General features: G+C 42.9%; 1 protein-coding gene across 1 annotated transcript in view; it reads right to left on the bottom strand.

The window, feature by feature from the left end:
* The window catches only part of Glrx3 (glutaredoxin 3), a 29743-nt gene extending 11822 nt beyond the window's left edge, over positions 1-17921 (bottom strand). The window contains exons 1-4 of the mRNA XM_031388666.1: positions 17753-17921; positions 10965-11073; positions 3562-3636; positions 2720-2921 (exon numbers count right to left, since the gene is read on the bottom strand). Coding sequence (XP_031244526.1) covers positions 2720-2921; positions 3562-3636; positions 10965-11073; positions 17753-17850 — 484 coding nt within the window. The 5' untranslated portion in view covers positions 17851-17921. The remainder of the gene's footprint in view (positions 1-2719; positions 2922-3561; positions 3637-10964; positions 11074-17752) is intronic.
* Positions 17922-18421: the final 500 nt, after the last annotated feature.

Here is an 18421-nt window from a genome sequence, read left to right as displayed (position 1 = left end):
AAAAAAAAAAAAAAAAAAAAAAAAAAAGGCCTAAAAATCTTGGTTTTTTTTATTGCTCTAAAATATCTAAATTTTCTTTTTATTCTATTTATAGTTTGAATGTCACAACATAAAAAACCTCAAGAAATAGGTCATAAATTCAGTTTAGAGAAATACACTGTTTCTAAATAAGCCAAATTCAGAAAGACAAGTAACATATTTTCCTTTGTATGCAGAAACTAGATTTAAACTTGTGTTTGTGCCTTTGTGTGTGTGTATGAGCACCTGTGTGTGTGTGTGTGTGTGTATACACACATGGGGAATATCACAATTCTGAAAGGGAGGAAGGAAAAGAGGGGCTAGCTTTGACAATGGGAAACAGAGGGTGAAATACAAGCAACAAGAAAGCAGCAGAGAGCTGACAAAGGAAGGAGGAGAACCAGTTGGAACTGGAAGAGGCTTGAGATAGTAGGGGAGGGGCAAAGATCCTATCACAGTCCAATGTATGCTCACCTAAAAGGTAATTTCTAAAAATGACTACTTCTATGTTTGCCACTGTTATGTTTGAAAAATTAGAAAGCTCCTGCACTGAAAGACCTTCAGAGACAAGCCCCACTCCAGCACTCTGCAGAGCAGCTGAAAGCCAGGGTACTTCTAGTACCTGACCCTACCCAGTTCCTGAGCAGGGCCAACTTCAATGGCAGAGCTGAAGCCAGCAAGCGACAAACACCCCACCTCTGCTGCCTGGTAACACTATACCAGCCGATTTTGCCTCCTGCCAATAACACTAGGTTATCAGCAGAGATTTACAGAGTGATACTGTTGAGTTTCAAAAAAGAATAGGGTATTAGATAGTTTGCTATGTATAACCTGCCATGGACGTTTATACTATTTTACAGGCCTTCCTACTGCCCTTTACTTTAGACTGGAATAAGATAAGTCCTTATCTAGAAAACATGAAGCACCAAAGAGGGCAATAATTCCAACCCTCATTAAAAATAAAGTAACGAGGGCTGGAGAGATGGCTCAGCGGTTGGGAGCACTGACTACTCTTCCAGAGGTCCTGAGTTCAATTCCCAGCAACCACATAGTGGTTCACAACCATCAGTAATGGGATCTGATGCCCTCTTCTGATGTGTCTGAAGACAGCAACAGTGTACTCACATACATAAAATAAATTAAAAAAAAATAAAGTGTAACAAAAAAGCACCATGAAGACTGCCTGCTCCCTGTCACTACTTAACTCAAGGGCAGATCCAGGAAGCTTTGCAAGGCTGACTCAACAAGAAAGACCCTGCCTGGGAAACCTTTCAGACATAACTGAAAGAGAAAGGAATCACTTCTTCATCTTTTTGAATGGAACTTAACCAGATCCTTTACTGTTTGAAATAGACTGATTCCTGACCTCAGAGGAAGAGTTTAGAACAGAACACACTCAGAAAGGCAGCATGGCTCTCCAGTCACACTGGACACACAGTAATCCTGCCAACAGCATACCCGGCTTTACTGCCACCTATCTTAATAAATCTCCTCTAGTGCAGCTGAAATAAATACCCTTAGAGTCTCAATAGAATCATCAAAAGGCATTAAAAACTCAATTATGTAGCATAATAATGTTGTAGTAGGCACAGTAAAAAGAAAACAACATAAGCTCAATACCAGAGGGTCAAATAATTACAAAACTTATTTAAGGGGAAAATTACAAGCACCCTCATGTACAGGAAGTACACATGACTATAAGCCAAGAGAGACTCAGTGATCTTTAATCTACTAACGGCTATCCACTAGAAGTGACAGCAGTGGGTGAAAAATGTCATCATGCAGGAACAAGAGGAGAAGCAGGAAGACAAAGCAGACTCAGGCCCCAATGAAAGCCCTCGAGCTGTTAAATTATGAAATCTAAACAAAAAGATAAGAAGGAAGCTGCCAAGAAAGAAAACTGTTCAGAGCAAACTACACAAGCCAGAGATGCTCAGGAGACAAAAGTGCTTCTCCACAACCATCAAGACTGGAGTTGTATCCCAGCATGCATATAACAACCATAAGTCAGTACACAATTATAACTCCAGCTCCCAGAGGATGGAGACAGGAATATGACCGGGACTTTCCAGCCTACTAGGTTCCAGACATTGCCTCAAATGATGGGTAGAAACAGACAAAGAACCTCCAATGTCCTCCCCTAGCGTGCACACCCTGACAGACTGGGCTGGAGGGGATGACCCAGAAGTTAAGAGTGCTTGGTTGTTCTTGCAGAGGACCCGGGTTTCACTCTCAGCACACATGTTTGGAAGCTCACAACTGCCTCTACTTGCAGCTCTAGAGAATCCAACATCCTCTTCTAGTCTCTTTGCGCCTGCATGCTATGCTCACATACAAAGAGACATATACATACAAAGACATACACACACACCTTTTAAAAAAACCTACACAGGCCAAAGCCCCATTAATAGAGATTGCAATATGACAGATAGCTAAAACCTCGTCCCTCCCCCAGCTCTACTTGCTCTTGTGAGCAAGTTGTCTTTGTGGCTCAGGACTGACAGGAAACACAGAAAGCCTGAACCAGTTATTTCCAAGACCACCCACTCTGGCTCCCATGTCCTCCAAGCATATAGTCGCTGACAGCTATCGATGACTTATTTCCCAACACAGGGAAGTGTAACCAGCTAACTCTACGCACGTCCACAGCACCCATACAGGCAAGGACATTCTGTTCCAATCATTAGGATCAGCTTCTTACCACAGCGTGGTTCTTGAGGTGTTCCCTTCATGAACAGCATGCAGGGGGCAGCATGAGTCAGCTTTTTCAGGCGAAGGTTGAGATCTTCTTTAAGATGCTCATTAGTACTAGGAGGAAAGGCTCCGCTAGATACGTGTCGCTGGACTTTTTTGGTCAACTCTGGGGCATGTGCACCATCTAACCGGTCGACTTTCTGAGAATTCTGAAGTTTGAAAGGTCATTAAGAATAAAGTGGCATTTCTTCACCATCATCTATACTTTAGACTCCAAGGTTATAGTACCTAAAGCTCTAGCCAATTTTTAAAGGTATCCCTGTTGTTACTAAAGTAAGAGAGTATGATTAGCAACTGCTTGAACTGCTTCTCACTCAGAAACACTCATTTTGGAGCATGCTGGGGAAGCAGACATCTCAAAAGTAATCCCAGCTTGAATAGACCTACTGAACACAAATGAAGTTCTGGAGAGCTGTGGTAAGTGGTAATAATACCCGTGGGTGCCCTGAAGCATAGATTTGCACTCGATTCCCAAGGAGTCATTAATCAACTAGAACCAGCCAGATGTCTCCTCACATCCAGGCACATATCCTCAATAACCAACCCACTTTAAACCTGGGTCAGGGAGTACCAGTCTGCAGGAGAAGACTAGCTTCTGGTCAGGAGGCTCCAGTTCTAGCTGTGGGCTGCCCACTGCCCACAGCAAGTGACCAGCATGGTCTTCATCAGTGCAAAAAAGAGAGTACCAGAAAAGGTACAAGGCCAGGAGCAACCAAGGATAAAAGAACCAAAGCATACAGTCCCAGGAGCCTCTGGGTGGACCGTCTCTGGTTCCTCTTTCATCCTTACCTTGAAGAACAGGAAGGTGGGAACAGAACTAATTTCATATTTTTCAGATACTTCAGGAACAGCTTCGGCTTCCAGCTTTAAAAATAAAAGAATCCAAGCTTCATTATTACTGCTCCTTTTTCTACTTTGATATGTAAATCAGTTTCACATGCACTGTCCCTTCAAGTCCACGGTATTTTAAGACTACAGGACAAAAGTTTATGACACATTTACATTTAAATGAGACTCACTGGGCTGGCATGTCATCCACGGAGTCTGCAGTGTCAAAACAGGTTCAGAGGTTTTTATTTTGTTGCACATTTCAAAAGATGCCTGGAGGCTGTGAATAAAATTTTTGGTGCACTAGTGACCTAGTAAATTTTCAATCATATGCAGCTACTACTATATTGAAATCCATAAATCACTGACCCCAGTTATGTCATGATTACAGTGCTTATTTTCTGCCCACAGCAATTCCTGCTGCTTGCTCTATTGACTAATTTCAAGAGGCAGTACATCATGACTGACAGTTGCAGCTTTCTGCAAATTATGAAGCAAAAAGGAGTATTTCTTCAATAAACTATTGATGTCTGATAAATTTTACTTTTAACCCCTGCATGGCTGCTGGACACTATGCAAACAGCCTGCTGGGTTACTTGCACTCTAGTCTATTCAACCACGTAAGCTCATTTTGACTAAGATGACTGTATTTGGTCTGATCATTTCCTTGGGGGCCCCTCACTAAACATGGTACTATATGGTACCTGGCACATGGGTTTCAAACAGATTTAGAAACACAATTTCCAGATAATTAGAACACAATTACTGTAAAATATTTACGTAGGTCTTTATAAATATATTTTGAGGGAAAACCAAGATATATTATATTTTTCTCTCATAGGACTGTCAATTTAATATAAACTTTTTGAAACCAATAAAAACTTGTATTCACATTATACCTATAGGAAATAAAATTTATTGATAAATAATATTGTTAAATGTGTTTTAAAAATATATACTGAATTTCTCTAAGAGCGAAAGATTTCCACTGGGCTTGAAATGTGGATTTTTGCCTCTGCTGTACCCAATCAGGCTACCTGTGCTGTCCTGGCGGGCAACAGTCTCATGAGGCCTTACCCAGGGTCTCACCTTTTCTCAGGCTTTGTTTGTAAGGATACTTTTAGTGTCTTCTGCAAAAGTGTTTTTAATTGTTTCTATTTTTCAAATGTACTTAAAGAGAGACCAGTCTGACAAACATTTTGAATGGACTACAGCTTTAGAAATGTATGTGCTATTTTTTCCTTAGGCACAGTTCCCATACTCAAACCAATGGTGGTCGTGTCACCCAACAGCTCACTCTGATCAGCTGAGCACTGCTAGAAACACGTTCCTCCACCAGAACAGACAACACCCTAACTCTTACCACAGGCCTACACATGCTAACTCCATTGCTGCTACCATTCTTGCCTAAAGATCAACTAAAAGTACCTCCCCTCATCAGCTTCTAGAAGACTAGCTCTTCCTCATCAAGGGCAATGAGGACACACAAACACACAGAAGAGGTGATGGGATTTCTGCTGCAGCCATAAAGTTCTCCAAAACATCACCATCTGTCCTAACACCTTTATAGAGCTGGGGTAGAGGCTCCCAGGATTTGTCTAGAATGCCTGTGGCCCTGAGTACAATCCCTAGAATCACAGAAAGGAATCTTTGCAGCACTCCAGTTCTTTGAATATATGGCTCTAATAGAGTATAGTGGTCTTAGTAATAAAAATAGAAAATACTTTTAAATGACCTCTACCTATGTACAAGAGCTCAAAGCTACCTTTCATAAACGCCAGCTCCATACCATGAGCCCTTCTAAAAACTAGATGAATAAACTTGATAACCAACCAGTAAACCATCATTTGTAGACATATCTAGAAGAGTGTTTCGCAAGAAGACTCACCTGTCCTCAATCCCTGAGAGCACCACCCAACAGCATAAGGTCTCAACAGAACAAAAACCGACAATGGAAAAGTGAGTTCCCACTCTTCTCAGGCTGGAGCACCTGACTCCTCCCTGGAATCAGGTACTGAGTCTTTGAGCTCCTGCCCCAGGGGGTTAGGCTCTACACCATCAGCTCCTTGGGCCACAGGCCTCTAGCAAACTACACAACAGCACCCCTGCTTCTCCAGCTTCCAGAGACTTCTAAAGCTCTTCAATGAGGTGGGCAGATTCCTATAGCAAATCTCCTTACTTATCTGCATCTCCATGTCCCACTGGCTGTTTCCCTGGACAAGCCTGGCTGATGTAAAAGGTGATGTGGGTGACATAATCAGATTAAGAGAAATAATGCAGCTCGGAAATGAAGCCTAAATACAAAATCTGTGCTTCTGTCATTATGCCACATGTAGCTTTCTGCTGCTACAGTCAGAAGGACTGCACTTTAGGGACTAGTATACCCACGCTGCATCCTCACAATGCCTCTGCTGGGAACTGAGCTCTTCACAGTCTTCCATGAGAAGGTGTGACAGGTGAAAACATGGCGGGTGGGCGGGGTCCTCATTCATTTTGGGAGGTATGAGATAGGGGATCTCTATGTAGTCTTGGATGCCAAGAACTTGCTATGTAGAACAGATAGCCTGGGGCTGGAGAGATGGCTCAGCAGTTAAGAGCAATGACTGCTCTTCCAAAGGTCCTAAGTTCAATTCCCAGCAACCACATGGTGATTCACAACCATCCGTAATGAGATCTGACACCTTCTTCTGGTGTGTCTGAAGACAGCTACAGTGTACTTACATATAACAATAAATAAATCTTTAAAAAAAAAAAGAGAGAGAGCCAGGTAGTGGTGGCACACGCCTTTAATCCCAGCACTTGGGAGACAGAGGCAGGCAGATTTCTGAGTTCAAGGCCAGCCTGGTCTACAGAGTGAGTTCCAGGACAGCCAGGGCTACATAGAGAAACCCTGTCTCAAAAAACCAAAAAGAAAGAAAGAAAAATAACAGATATAGCCTCAAACTCAGATCCTCCAAAGACAGAGATCCAGAACCGTCTGCCTGAATGCTGGGCTTAGATGTGTGCTCCAACAGGCCCAGCAGGGTCCTCACTCTCAGAGTTCATTTTACAAGTCAGTGACATCATAAAAATGGCTCACAGCTCTAGGTCACTTATTTACTCGTGGTACTGGCCAGCACTATCACCTCAGTTATTGTATACAGAGCAATAGTACAGACACCTGGAAAGTAGCATAAACTGTATCTTTATGACATTTGGCTTTTTCAGATATTAAAGAAACCTGGTTTTTTTTAAAGATTTATGTATTTTTATCATATGTGTATGAGTGATTACCTGCATATATATATATATATATATATATATGCATAAGCACCATGCCTGGTACCCACAGGTCAGGAGCCCTGGAACTGCAGTTACAGACAGTTATGAGCCAGTATGTGGGTGCTAGGAACTGAAACCAGGTCCCTAGCAAGGGTATCCAGTACTCTTAATTCCTACAATAGACCTCAATGGAACTTAGTAGTAGAGCACTTGCCTAACATAAATGTGAGGTCCTGAGTACAGTCCCCAACAGCCCAACCAATGGTGTAGGGATGCAAAACACAGCACTGTAACTTTCCTCCATGCCCTGACTCTCAGCACAGCAACCACTATATCAGTGGTTCTCAACCTCCCTAGCCCTGCAGCCCTTGAATACACTTCCTCATGTTATGCTTACATAAAATTATTTTCATTGCTACTTCGTAACTATAATTTTGCTACTGTTATGAATCATAATGTAATTACCTGTGTTTACTGATGGTCTTAGGTGACACACCAGGAAAGAGTCCTTCAACTCCCAAAGAACCCCTTTGTTATGAGAACTACTGCACCATACAATACAACAATACTGACCAGAGCAACATCATAAAACTCTCCCTGACTCTAATCTTTGAGAAAGTTTATACTGAAGTGGAATCGTTAGTAATGATCAGTGTTAACTCTCAACTTGACAAAAATTTGAAGGAACACCTGAGAGACTGGCTTCTGGGCCTGACTATGAGGAGACTATCCTAACTACCCAATGGGGCAGGGGCATGTCAATCCCTTGGCAGGGATCCCGGGCAGTGTAAGTGGAAAAGTAAGCCAAGCAATAGCATGTGCCATTCATGTTCTCTTGGGAATATGACTGTAATCTGAGCAGCTGCCTCACGTTTCTACAGCTCACTTCCCTGATATGGTGGACCTGGAATTATGAGCTAAATAAACCTTCCTCCCTTAAGTTGTTTCTGTGGAAGTATCTCATCACAGTGATAGGAATGCAACTATGACACATGACAGGTGGGAAATGCAAAGGGGAAGACAGGATTCCTACAAACAGGGTCTGATTTTTTTTCCCACCTTCTCCTTACAAACAAAGCTGTGGAATTTCTGTCTCCTTCCTACTATCTCTCATTCCCAAACAACATAATCTGAAAGATTCTACCAAATAACTGACAAATATGTATTCCTACCAGCATGGTACACAAGCCTATTCAGCACCCAGGAAGCTAAGGCAGGAAATCATAAATTCATCCTTCCACCTACCCAGACACATAACATAAATCACAGATCAATAAAGTGTACTTCCATTTTAGGTAGAGATCTGACTATGTATTTTGAAAAGAAAAAGCACTTAATATTTTAATTAGCTATTTCACTCTATAAAAAGCTTGAATCTTTTTATAGGGCATTTATTTACTAATGGAAGTAATTCATGTACTTCCTCACAGTTCTTAGAGATGTAAGAGCCTACAGAAAAACCCAAGTTTCAGGATCCAACTGGATATGGCAGCAACTGAGGCAGGGAAGGAACTAGCCCATCAGAGGTAGCATCTTCCAGCCACAACACAAGCTAGAAACAAGGGTCTCAGCAGAGAATGCAAAAGCCTTGCCTCTCAGCTTGCAGTCCTGGTAAGAACAAGCCTCACAACTCTGACCAGAAATGTGTGGCTGGTTTGTCTGAGCTGGTGGTATGTTAGTAATTAGAAAACTAGTTCTTGGTAGATGCAGAATACCACAATAACCAATTAAAACACCTTACTCAAGATCATCTTCAAGATGGTGGTGTAGCTCAGCTGGTACAGTGCTGGCCTAGCATGCAGGAAGCCCTGGTTTGATTCTCAACACCATATAACTGGGGCATGATGGGACCCACTACAATCCCATCATTAGTGAGATAGAGGCAGGAGGATCAAAAATCTCAAAGTCATCCATGGCTACATAGTAAGTTCCAAGCCAGCCTAGAATACACAAAGCTGTTTCAAAATAAGAGGAGGAGGAGGAAGAAGTAGTAGTAATAATAATTTACATGCAAACCAAAAAAATTTATTTAAAAGAAAATCACTTATTTAAATGACTTTGTGACTCTACTACCAAAGACTGGAACAATCACCTCATTTCACAAGTCAAAATGCCAAACTAGCTGGGCAGTGATAACACATGCCTAATCCCAGCACCCAAGAGGCAGAGGCAGGTAAATCTCTATGAGTTTGAGGCCAGGCTGGTCTACAGAGTGAGTTACAGGATAGCCAGGGCTACACAGAGAAACCCTAGCTTGAAAGACAAAAAAAAAAAAAAAAAAAAAAAAGCCAAACGAATACACCTTTTCATTAAAAAATCAAATGAAAGGAAGGTAGGTATAGCAGGCCATTCCTGAGGTGCCAGCTACAGAAGGCTGATGCCGAAATCTGGCTTGAATCCAAGAATTTGCGGCCAGCCAGTGTAACAAAGTAAGACCCCCAACTCAAGAAGAGAAGATGGAGAAAATTTACTCCATCACTGCCTTACTCCAGAAATTTCTGGAACTCTTACGTAACAAAAACCCTGCTGCCAACCCCTCACAGTCATGCTCAGATATACCTGACAATCCAGTAGTATGACACACCGCCAACTCTTGGCTCACCGCTACATTTAAGCACTTGAACAACTTAAAATCTCACTGCCAAGTCTGGTACCAATGTGAGAAGCAATTCTATAGTGAGTTTAAATAAATCATTCAGATGGCAGCCAAGAACAGCGTGTTACCTAAGCCAGTAACATTATACGTATGAAAGCAGACATGGGACAATTACCATCATCCTGACTAATTCTATGACTGAAGTGTTTAATCATTCATTTCCCTTGTAGTCGTTATCTTTTATCACTGACCAAACATGCAGCTTTAATGCCCCCTTCTATTATTTATACTGGACATTTTAGGGTTACCTTCTAAGGTTACATTATGCATTTCATCAGAATTTTAAATAAGTCCTTAAATTTTAAAAAGCTAACTATTATATTCATATTTGTGCTATCTGCATAAAAAAACACTGAGAGAATTCATACAAAATTAATACAACTGGTTACTTATGGGGACGGACAAAGGGTTGGCAGGGAAGACAGGGAGTGAACCTTCTCAGCGTCTGCCCTGCTACACTGCTTGGTATTTAGAGCCGTCAGAGTACAGCACCTATTCAAAGCATACAAATTCTGTCTATGCAAACGCTGTCAGAAAATGTAATCACTACCATGAGAAGGAATTAAGAAATTAGATGTCAGAAATCTGACCTACAGGCAGCAAAGCTTCACATGGTTTCTAACCTCACATATGGGTATATCTGTCAACATGTGTTTTGAACTCACAATTTGTAGTTTTAAGATGAAGGTTTTTGTTTTTGTTTTAAATCCTAAGGATTCAGCATTGGATAAAAGGCACAAGCCACTGACCCCAGCACTTGGGAGGCAAGAACACTGAGATCTTGAGGCCAACCACTGCTGTGAGACCCTGTCTCAATAAATAAATCAACTCTAAAAATTAACACTTTTGAATACAGAGAGTATCCCTCGCTTCCTAATAATTCATTATTCTCAACATATATTTCACTTTTTTAAAAACCTAAAGCAGTATTACTTCCGGAATGACTAGAATTACATGTGTGTAAGTGAATCTGCTAACCTCCAGGCACAGCATGCGCTTCCTCTTAAAGCCCAGTCTCTCAAAAGACAACAGGAAATGTAGAAAGCAAGACTTAAATAGAGCAGGGGCTCAGTATACAGAGGAGAGGCAGACAACACAACTGACCCCAGCAACCTGTCTATATATGCACTCTCTAGAATCATTTTGAAACATACTTCCTTCTCAATGTTCATCAACTGCTATCAAGCCAAAACTATCAAGTGAATTATCTGGTCTGCTTGTCCTGTCAAACAGTTCTGTCCTTTGCCCATTCTGTAGTAATTTTTTAAACTATGTGAGAAATGCAACATTAAAAGATCTGGCAAAATAACTTGCTGCAAATATAACAGAATTCAACACAAAGTTCAAGTGTTTGGAATTTCGCAGCTTCTTCCTTTACATTATAAAACCTAGTCTATCTCATAAGTCAGATAATAATAAAAGATATAAGACTGAAAGTGTATAGTACCTTTACAAATGAAACATGAGGGTGTTCTTTAGCTAACTCTGCCATGACATCGTTCATCTGTACACACTGTGGAGCCCATGGTGCCCAGAAATGGACCACAAGGAGTGACCTGTAAATCAAAAAACATATTTTTTATTATAATGATCCTGGAAGCAAATACAGGTGTAGATCAAATTCTCCTACCTAGGAAACAAAGAATTCCGTTGTAGTGTGCAGGATCAATGCGAGTCTTCATTGGATGAATATTCAAGTTAATGGGATTTCTTAAATCAAGATTAAGCCCTGGTAAATGATTCTAAATGTCCATGCGTCTCAACTAACAGACATGTCAATTATATTTTCAGACCAATCTTAGTTATTTTCATACAAAACTGTTTTCACAAAGACCTGTTTGAAACCACCTCAAATTTAACTTGAATTTACAGAATTCTAAGTTCAAATAAAACCCTCCTCCAAGGTGGGGTGGGGGGGACACACATAAAAATGTTATTTGGAGAAAACACGCAAACATATTTACCTACCAACAAGGAATGGATTAAGAAATGATAAGGGGGCTGGGGAGATGCTCAGCATGAGCAAACCTTGCTGCTCTATCACAAGGACCAGAGGTCAGACCCCATCACTCATGCAGGTCACACAGTTCACGAAGGTCTCAACACCAGCTCCGAGCTTCTGGCCTCCAAGAGCACCCACATGCACCTGTACACATATACATGTACGTACACAAAAACACATATAAATTAAAATAAATCTTTAAAAATTTATTTTATTTTTTTAATGATGAAAAGTGGGACCCTATCCACAACAGAAGACACACATATGGGATGAGGAGGGTTACAGCCAGAAGGGGAAGGAAAAGAGGAAAAGGTGACAGGCCACAATCAAAGGTTGACTACAAGTTCTGGCTTAAATGCTGATGGTGAATGTCATACTAGGAGGAAAGGAAGTCTACTGGAATATTAGGACCAGGGCTCATGGGCAGAAAACCTCAGCTCTCTATAGCTGGGAATCTAGAAATAGAGCCAACCATGTCACAGAAGGGACAGAGGAAACTGGAGGTCAGTGTCTCTGGGTCTCATAAAAACATCGCATCAGGCCAGATGGAGGGACAGAGAAAAGAGGGACAGCTTCGGGAGTTTTAAGATCAGAGTTTCCCAGAAGTCAAGAGAATGGCAAGAAGGGAGAAGTTATACCACTAAAGTAGCAACAAACAGTGAATGAGGCCAACCACCAAAAGAAGCAGGAACCCACAGCTGCACGGAGAGCTGGCTGGAAGTAGCCACCACCAGAAATCAACCCCCAGAGATCTGGACTGCACAGAGGAATCCAGCTTAACTCCGGTGCAAGAAATCAATCCCCAGATGCTTGTGTCATGCAGGAACAATGCCAGTGCAGACAAAGTTGAAAATCTGAGGCAGCTGTAGGTGCAAGGTTTCCAAGAAGTCAGGAAAGTGGAAAGGCAGCCAGAGCAAAGAGAACAATGCCTTCCAGTCCAGAGCTAAAGAATTAAGAGCAGATTAAATGACATGTACAAAGTAGGGATGGGGAGGGCTGAGAAAGAAGGTACCTAAAATTGTGGGTTTGCTCAAGTATAAGCTTGAAATAGAAATGGAAACCCAGTGCGGAGCTACATGCTTGTAACTCCAGCACTACAGAGGCTGAGGTGGAAGAATGAGCAATTCTAACCTAGACTGGATACAGTCAGTTCAAGGCCATCCTAAGCCAGTAGGACTACTTCAAAAATGGTGGGGACTGGGGTCAGGGAGGGTTGGCAGACAGATATGGAAGACTGGGACTAGTTAGTTAGAAATGATGAAGAGAAAACCATTTGAAAGGATACAAAAGGCAAACAGGAGAAGCCACCTAAGCCAAGAAAGGACACACTGTATGTTCCATAAATGGGTTACAATTTGCACCAGACAGACCTGTATCTGGCAGATCTTTTAAGAATACTTAGGCCTCAGCTGATAGCAATTGTTGCCTCTCACTCATACATTCTGCTAGACAACATTTTTCAGTCCTCCTTAAAGTTGTCTGAGGACAATGAACTGAGTTCTAGTCTACAGAACACTGCAACCCTCCCTCATAAACCTGTGCAGGCTCTGACATGCCGTCCAGCCTAGTAGTGCATCTAAGAGAGGTCCCAAGGCTTAAATGTGGCAAGAAGAAAAGCAAGTCAACAAAGTTCCCTGTCAAGGAACACCCAAGCAGTCTGTAATACACCCAGATGCCCACAGATAGAACAAAGCACCCTATACTCCAACAATGAAACTCAAGTCAACTATTAGGGGCTTGCGGCTGGGGAGGTTTGCTGGTAGGTGGTGGCATGCACCTTTAATCCCAGCACTTTGGAGGCAGAGGAAAGACAGCTAAGGCTACACAGAGTAACCCTGTCTCAAACAAGCAAACAAACAAACAAACAACAAAACCCCAGCTTTTCTAGAGATACACACATAGTCAGGTCTGGAAAACAGTCAAGCCAAAGCTGCTAGATGAAAGGAATACCCTGGGAAAAAGGGGGACCATCATGATAGCCAAGGCAGTTTATAGTGCTGAGGGAAGACGGGGCTGTCTTCATCTAGTACCATAGCACAGTTGTCATTCTGACATCAATAAATAAACATACCCAATCTTTAAAAAGGGGCTTTTAGCTTGAGAACATGTCTAGCATTGAATCACTGAACAAACCCACACACCTGTACTCCTCCATGAGCATGACAGACTATGAACAAATACAATTTAATACATTTGTTTAGAGAATGTGACAGAAATTGAGAAACATGGTCATGAATACCTGCTACAGACAGACTGGCCTGTGGCAAACTGCTTGAAAAATTAAGATCCCAAAGACTGAGATTGGCATCACTTCATTCATGACTCAAACAGTAGAAGGCTGTAGCAGGGCCTCCTTGAAGTAAATCCTGACTTGGCTTCACAGAACTAAGGTGATCCTGTTAGGCAGCACAGATAAAATCCTTACAAGGAAAGGGGGAAGCATATTAGCAACTGGCCCAGGTATGGTAGTGGCAGTACACCTGACAAAACAACTTATAGGGCTTATTCTGAAGAAGGAAAAAAAAATCACTTAGCCAGCATGGTAGTGCACACCATTAATCCCAGCTCTTGGAAAGCAGAAGTGGAAGGGTACCACACACACTCAGGATGGGTCTTCCCATCTCAACTCACCCAATCTAGATCCCTCTCAGAAATGCCCATGACAGGTGTCTTGGTTGACTATAACTCCTGTCAAGGTGAAAATCACTATTAGTCCCCACAGGAGCAAAGGGGAGCCTAAGAAAGGAAGGGAGGGAAGACATTGCAATATATACCTAAGCCCAAGGACAAGGCAAGCCATGCAGAGAGATGAACCATCTGAGGTGCTCCAAGAGGTCAAGAGCCTGCTTGCAAGACAGCTAAACCCACTAGCCTCTGTTACTGCACATGAGCAGCACTAGTCTTGAAAAGTGGGATACACTTTTTGGTTAGGATTTCTAAAAGGAAGTGGAAGAAGCACCTTCTTATCCTGCTGGTAGAAATTAAATACAAGACCTCCCACAAAGTCCACACCCACAGGTATTTATTCTAAGAATTAAAAATACAAAGACTGCTGGGCAGTGGTGGTGCAAGTCTTTAATCCCAGTACTTGGGAGGCAGAGGCAGGTGGATCTCTGAGTTCGAGGCCAGCCTGGTCTACAGAGTGAGTTCCAGGACAGCCAGAGCTATACAGAGAAACCCTGTCTTGAAAAACCAAAAAATAAAAAATAAAAAAAAATTAAAAAAAAAAAAATAATAATAATAATTAAATTAAAGCAAATGACCAGGCTTTGTTCCCAGTATGAGCTCAAGTGTGAAAAACAAGAGAAAAGCTAGGTGTGTTGATGCTAGCCTGTAATCGCAGCACTCACAAGTCGCGTGCAGAAGGATCAGGAGCTCAAGGTCTTCCTTAGCTACATCTAGGGTTCCAGGCCAGCCTCCATTATATGAGTCCTGGCTTCAAAGGAAGGGCAGGAGGAAGAAGAAAGTATGCACACAAAGCTGAGTTTTGCTCCAATAGCACTAACATGGTTTTGAACTCTTTGAACGCCCACAACTATAAACAGTAATAACTTACATCCTGGGATGGTAGAAAGATCAAACAAAAATGTGTTTTGATAACACCACTGCATGTGTTTAATGTGAACAATTATTTATTGCCCAAGATATTCTTATATTTACATGCCTAGCTCTTATTTTCCATTTAAGCATGGGGTGCCAACTGCACATATAATAGGGATGATGTCACCCTCTTGTGTACTCTACTGTATGTAACCACTCTCACTCAGAACAGACAGGCAAATATGCCCAATGCATCATTTTAGGACAGTATTTATAGAAAGAGCGAGCTGAAAATCTCACCAACATGACTTCCTTACCCCCTGCACTAGTGTTCAAACCTAGAGCTTTAAAAATGCACCCCACTACTGAGCTACACTGCACCCCAGAATATTTGAATATTTTAGCAAACATTGAGTCTCAGTTCTCCATCAATGAAACAATTATAGCTCACTAATCATTTGTCATTCTAGTATTGTGTTCCACTACTCCAGCTATACATCTGCAAATCATACTAACAACTCTAAGCACTACCATATTCTGGACTCTAAGTGGTTTATGAAAGGGCCCAAACTCTGGGACCCATTTCCCACCCCACAGTATACACAGAAACTGAAACTTCAGTCACTTACATAAACATAAAACTTATGCCAGGCGGTGGTGGTGCATGTCTTTAATCCCAGCACTTGGGAGGCAGAGGCAGGCGGATTTCTGAGTTCGAGGCCAGCCTGGTCTACAGAGTGAGTTCCAGGACAGCCAGGGCTACGCAGAGAAACCCTGTCTTGAAAAGTGTGTGTGTGTGTGTGTGTGTGTGTGTATATATATAATATATATATATATATATATATATTATATATATATAAAAACACTTACATAGACACAAAAAATATATATACATAGGACTTACATATACAAGAAATATATATAGAAGAAAATTACAAATACATAAATAAATAAAAAATTTTAATATAAAAAGTAAATTTCTGGGCTGGACAGATGACTCAATGATTAAGAGCACTAACTGCTCTTCCAGAAGACTGGTGATTCCATTCCTAGCACCTACATAAGGGCTCACAACAATCTGTAACTCCAATCCCAGAGGAACCAATGCTCTCTTCTGGCCTCTGAGGGCACTGCATGCATATGGTGCACAGCCGCATGCAGGCAATACAGCAATACACATAAAATGATGAAAAAATAATAAAACAAAAAAGTAGATTTCAACCCACACCAAACCTGAAAAGCCTTAATATGGAAATGGCTGCACTCACAAGTGCTATTTAATATTCTTAATGGCTTCTGCATCCACACAAAGCAGCTCCTTCCCCAGGTGTCACACAGCACTTCCCATGACACCCATTCTGAACAGTTAGTGTCTCCGGAGTCATCTCAGGCATACACCAGTGACAAGAATACATGCAAATGGGTTTAGGTTTTGTTGCTGTTCTTGTCCCCCTCCCCACCTCCTTGAGAGGAAAGTATGTTTGTTTCCTGGTTTTTTGCAATAGGGTCTCCCTATACACCACTGGCTAGCCTGAAACTCACTATGAAGAGCAAACTGACCTTGAACTTGCAGAATAAATGGCATGCTAACTTTTACCCACTAAGGTCTATTTAAAACATGAACCATAAAAACAAACTAAGCATATGAAACACACACACACATAAAAGAATCTTCTCAGATGATTTATGTCCAAGCTTTTCAGGACATGTCCACACAAGCCCGCAGCACTCCGCAAGGCCATCTCTGACATCCTCTGAAATGCCTGGTAAACAACCTGGCTGGATCAATCAAAACTCAGCTTCTACTTAATGTTATTCTTTCTCCCTTTTCCTTTTCTTTGGGAAAAAAAAAAAAAAAAGTCAAGTAAACCTGAAATGTGGGGGGAAAAAAAACTGGAAGGTTTTATTGTTGATGATGATTTGTTTTCGGTGCTAGAAGCTGAACTAAGGGCTTCTTGTATATTAAGCAGTAGCTACACCGCCAGCCTCTGAATGAGCTATTTTTAATTCTCCATGCAGTATGGAGTAGCAGATGTGAGCCAATCAATCTCCCACCTGCCCACTCTCTCTGTGAAAATACCAAGGCCCCACATTAGTGGAGCGAGCTTCCGGTACGCCAGCCACAGCAGTGCTTTAACAGAACCGGTCCATTCACCCGGGAGGAAGCCGAAGGTGAGGTTGTGAAACTTGCCCCAGGGTTACAAGCACATAAAGGACTAAGGAGAGGTTGGGGATCCCAGGCAGCTGAGCCTGAAACCCCTCACTACTCTGCAGACCGAGGCTGGGCAGCATCACAGAGCGCCGAGGTAGTGGTTTCCCTCGCATCCCCAGGGGCTGGCCTTTGGAAGTTTATCCAAAAGCAAGACGCGCGCCCACGCGGCCGCAGCAGACCCTCCCTAAGCCAGCTGATGATTCAGGAAAGCCCCGGACCCTAGCTGGGCCTGCAGGCTGGTTCCCAGCCAAGGCTTCCTTCAGGAGGCGCCACATGCGGGTCTCCGGAGGTCTAGTCCATTGTGCACGCAGGCCGCCGCGCTCCGCTTCCCTAGGAGGGGGTACCGCCGCGGCCCAACTAGGGCCGCCGTTGAACGACGAGCTCAGCTCCGGACTTGCCGAGTTGGGGGGCCGCCCCCAAGTCCCGTGACCCCCCGGCCAGCCACCCTCTGGTCCCCGGGCCCTCTCGCCACCCCGCGTACTTGGTTTTGAGGCGCAGTAGTTCTTCAAACTGCTGGGCAGAGCCGACTTCCACCACTGCCACGGCTGCCTCGGCTGCCCCAGCCGCCCCCGCCGCCATGCTGTCTCCGCCAGACACCAGCAGTCGAGCGCCGGAGGCTCGATAGGGCGGGACGGACTCGCGAAGAGGCTGCGCACGGGGAAGCCACGCCCGCCGAGGTCGGGGGCCCACCCCTGATACACTATACCACGCCCTCCGGCACTGAAGGTCACGCCCTCGGGCCGGGAGAACTGGGAGGATTGGAGACACCTCTGGTGGCTCTGAGTTGGACTAGCCTAGCGGAGCCTCCCTGCTTTGTATTGGTGTGCTAACTATCTAGATGCCTTCGCCCCTGGCTGTTGTAGCTCTGGAGCTCATAAACCTACACAATAGGAAGGGATGCAAGAATGTGTGAATTGTAAGTCAGAGTGGAGTCAGATTAGAACACTGACAAGCTGAAATCTCACAAGAAGCTGCATAAAGATGATCTAGGAAGCCTAAAGACTAAAAGACAATAGTGTCTGAGCACAACCCTGATAATCCTTGTACCTCAGTCCTGGAGGAAACTTGAACTCTTCTAGAGGTGCCCTCTGAACCTCAAAATCAACCCTTCAGTACAACCCTGTGACAGTTGTTACCCTTTGCAGCCTTG

The sequence above is a fragment of the Mastomys coucha genome, unplaced genomic scaffold (assembly GCF_008632895.1).
Source record: "Mastomys coucha isolate ucsf_1 unplaced genomic scaffold, UCSF_Mcou_1 pScaffold21, whole genome shotgun sequence".
NCBI lineage: Eukaryota > Metazoa > Chordata > Mammalia > Rodentia > Muridae > Mastomys > Mastomys coucha.
Note: the sequence above shows the minus strand (reverse complement) of the source record. Positions and strands in the feature narration are given on the sequence as shown.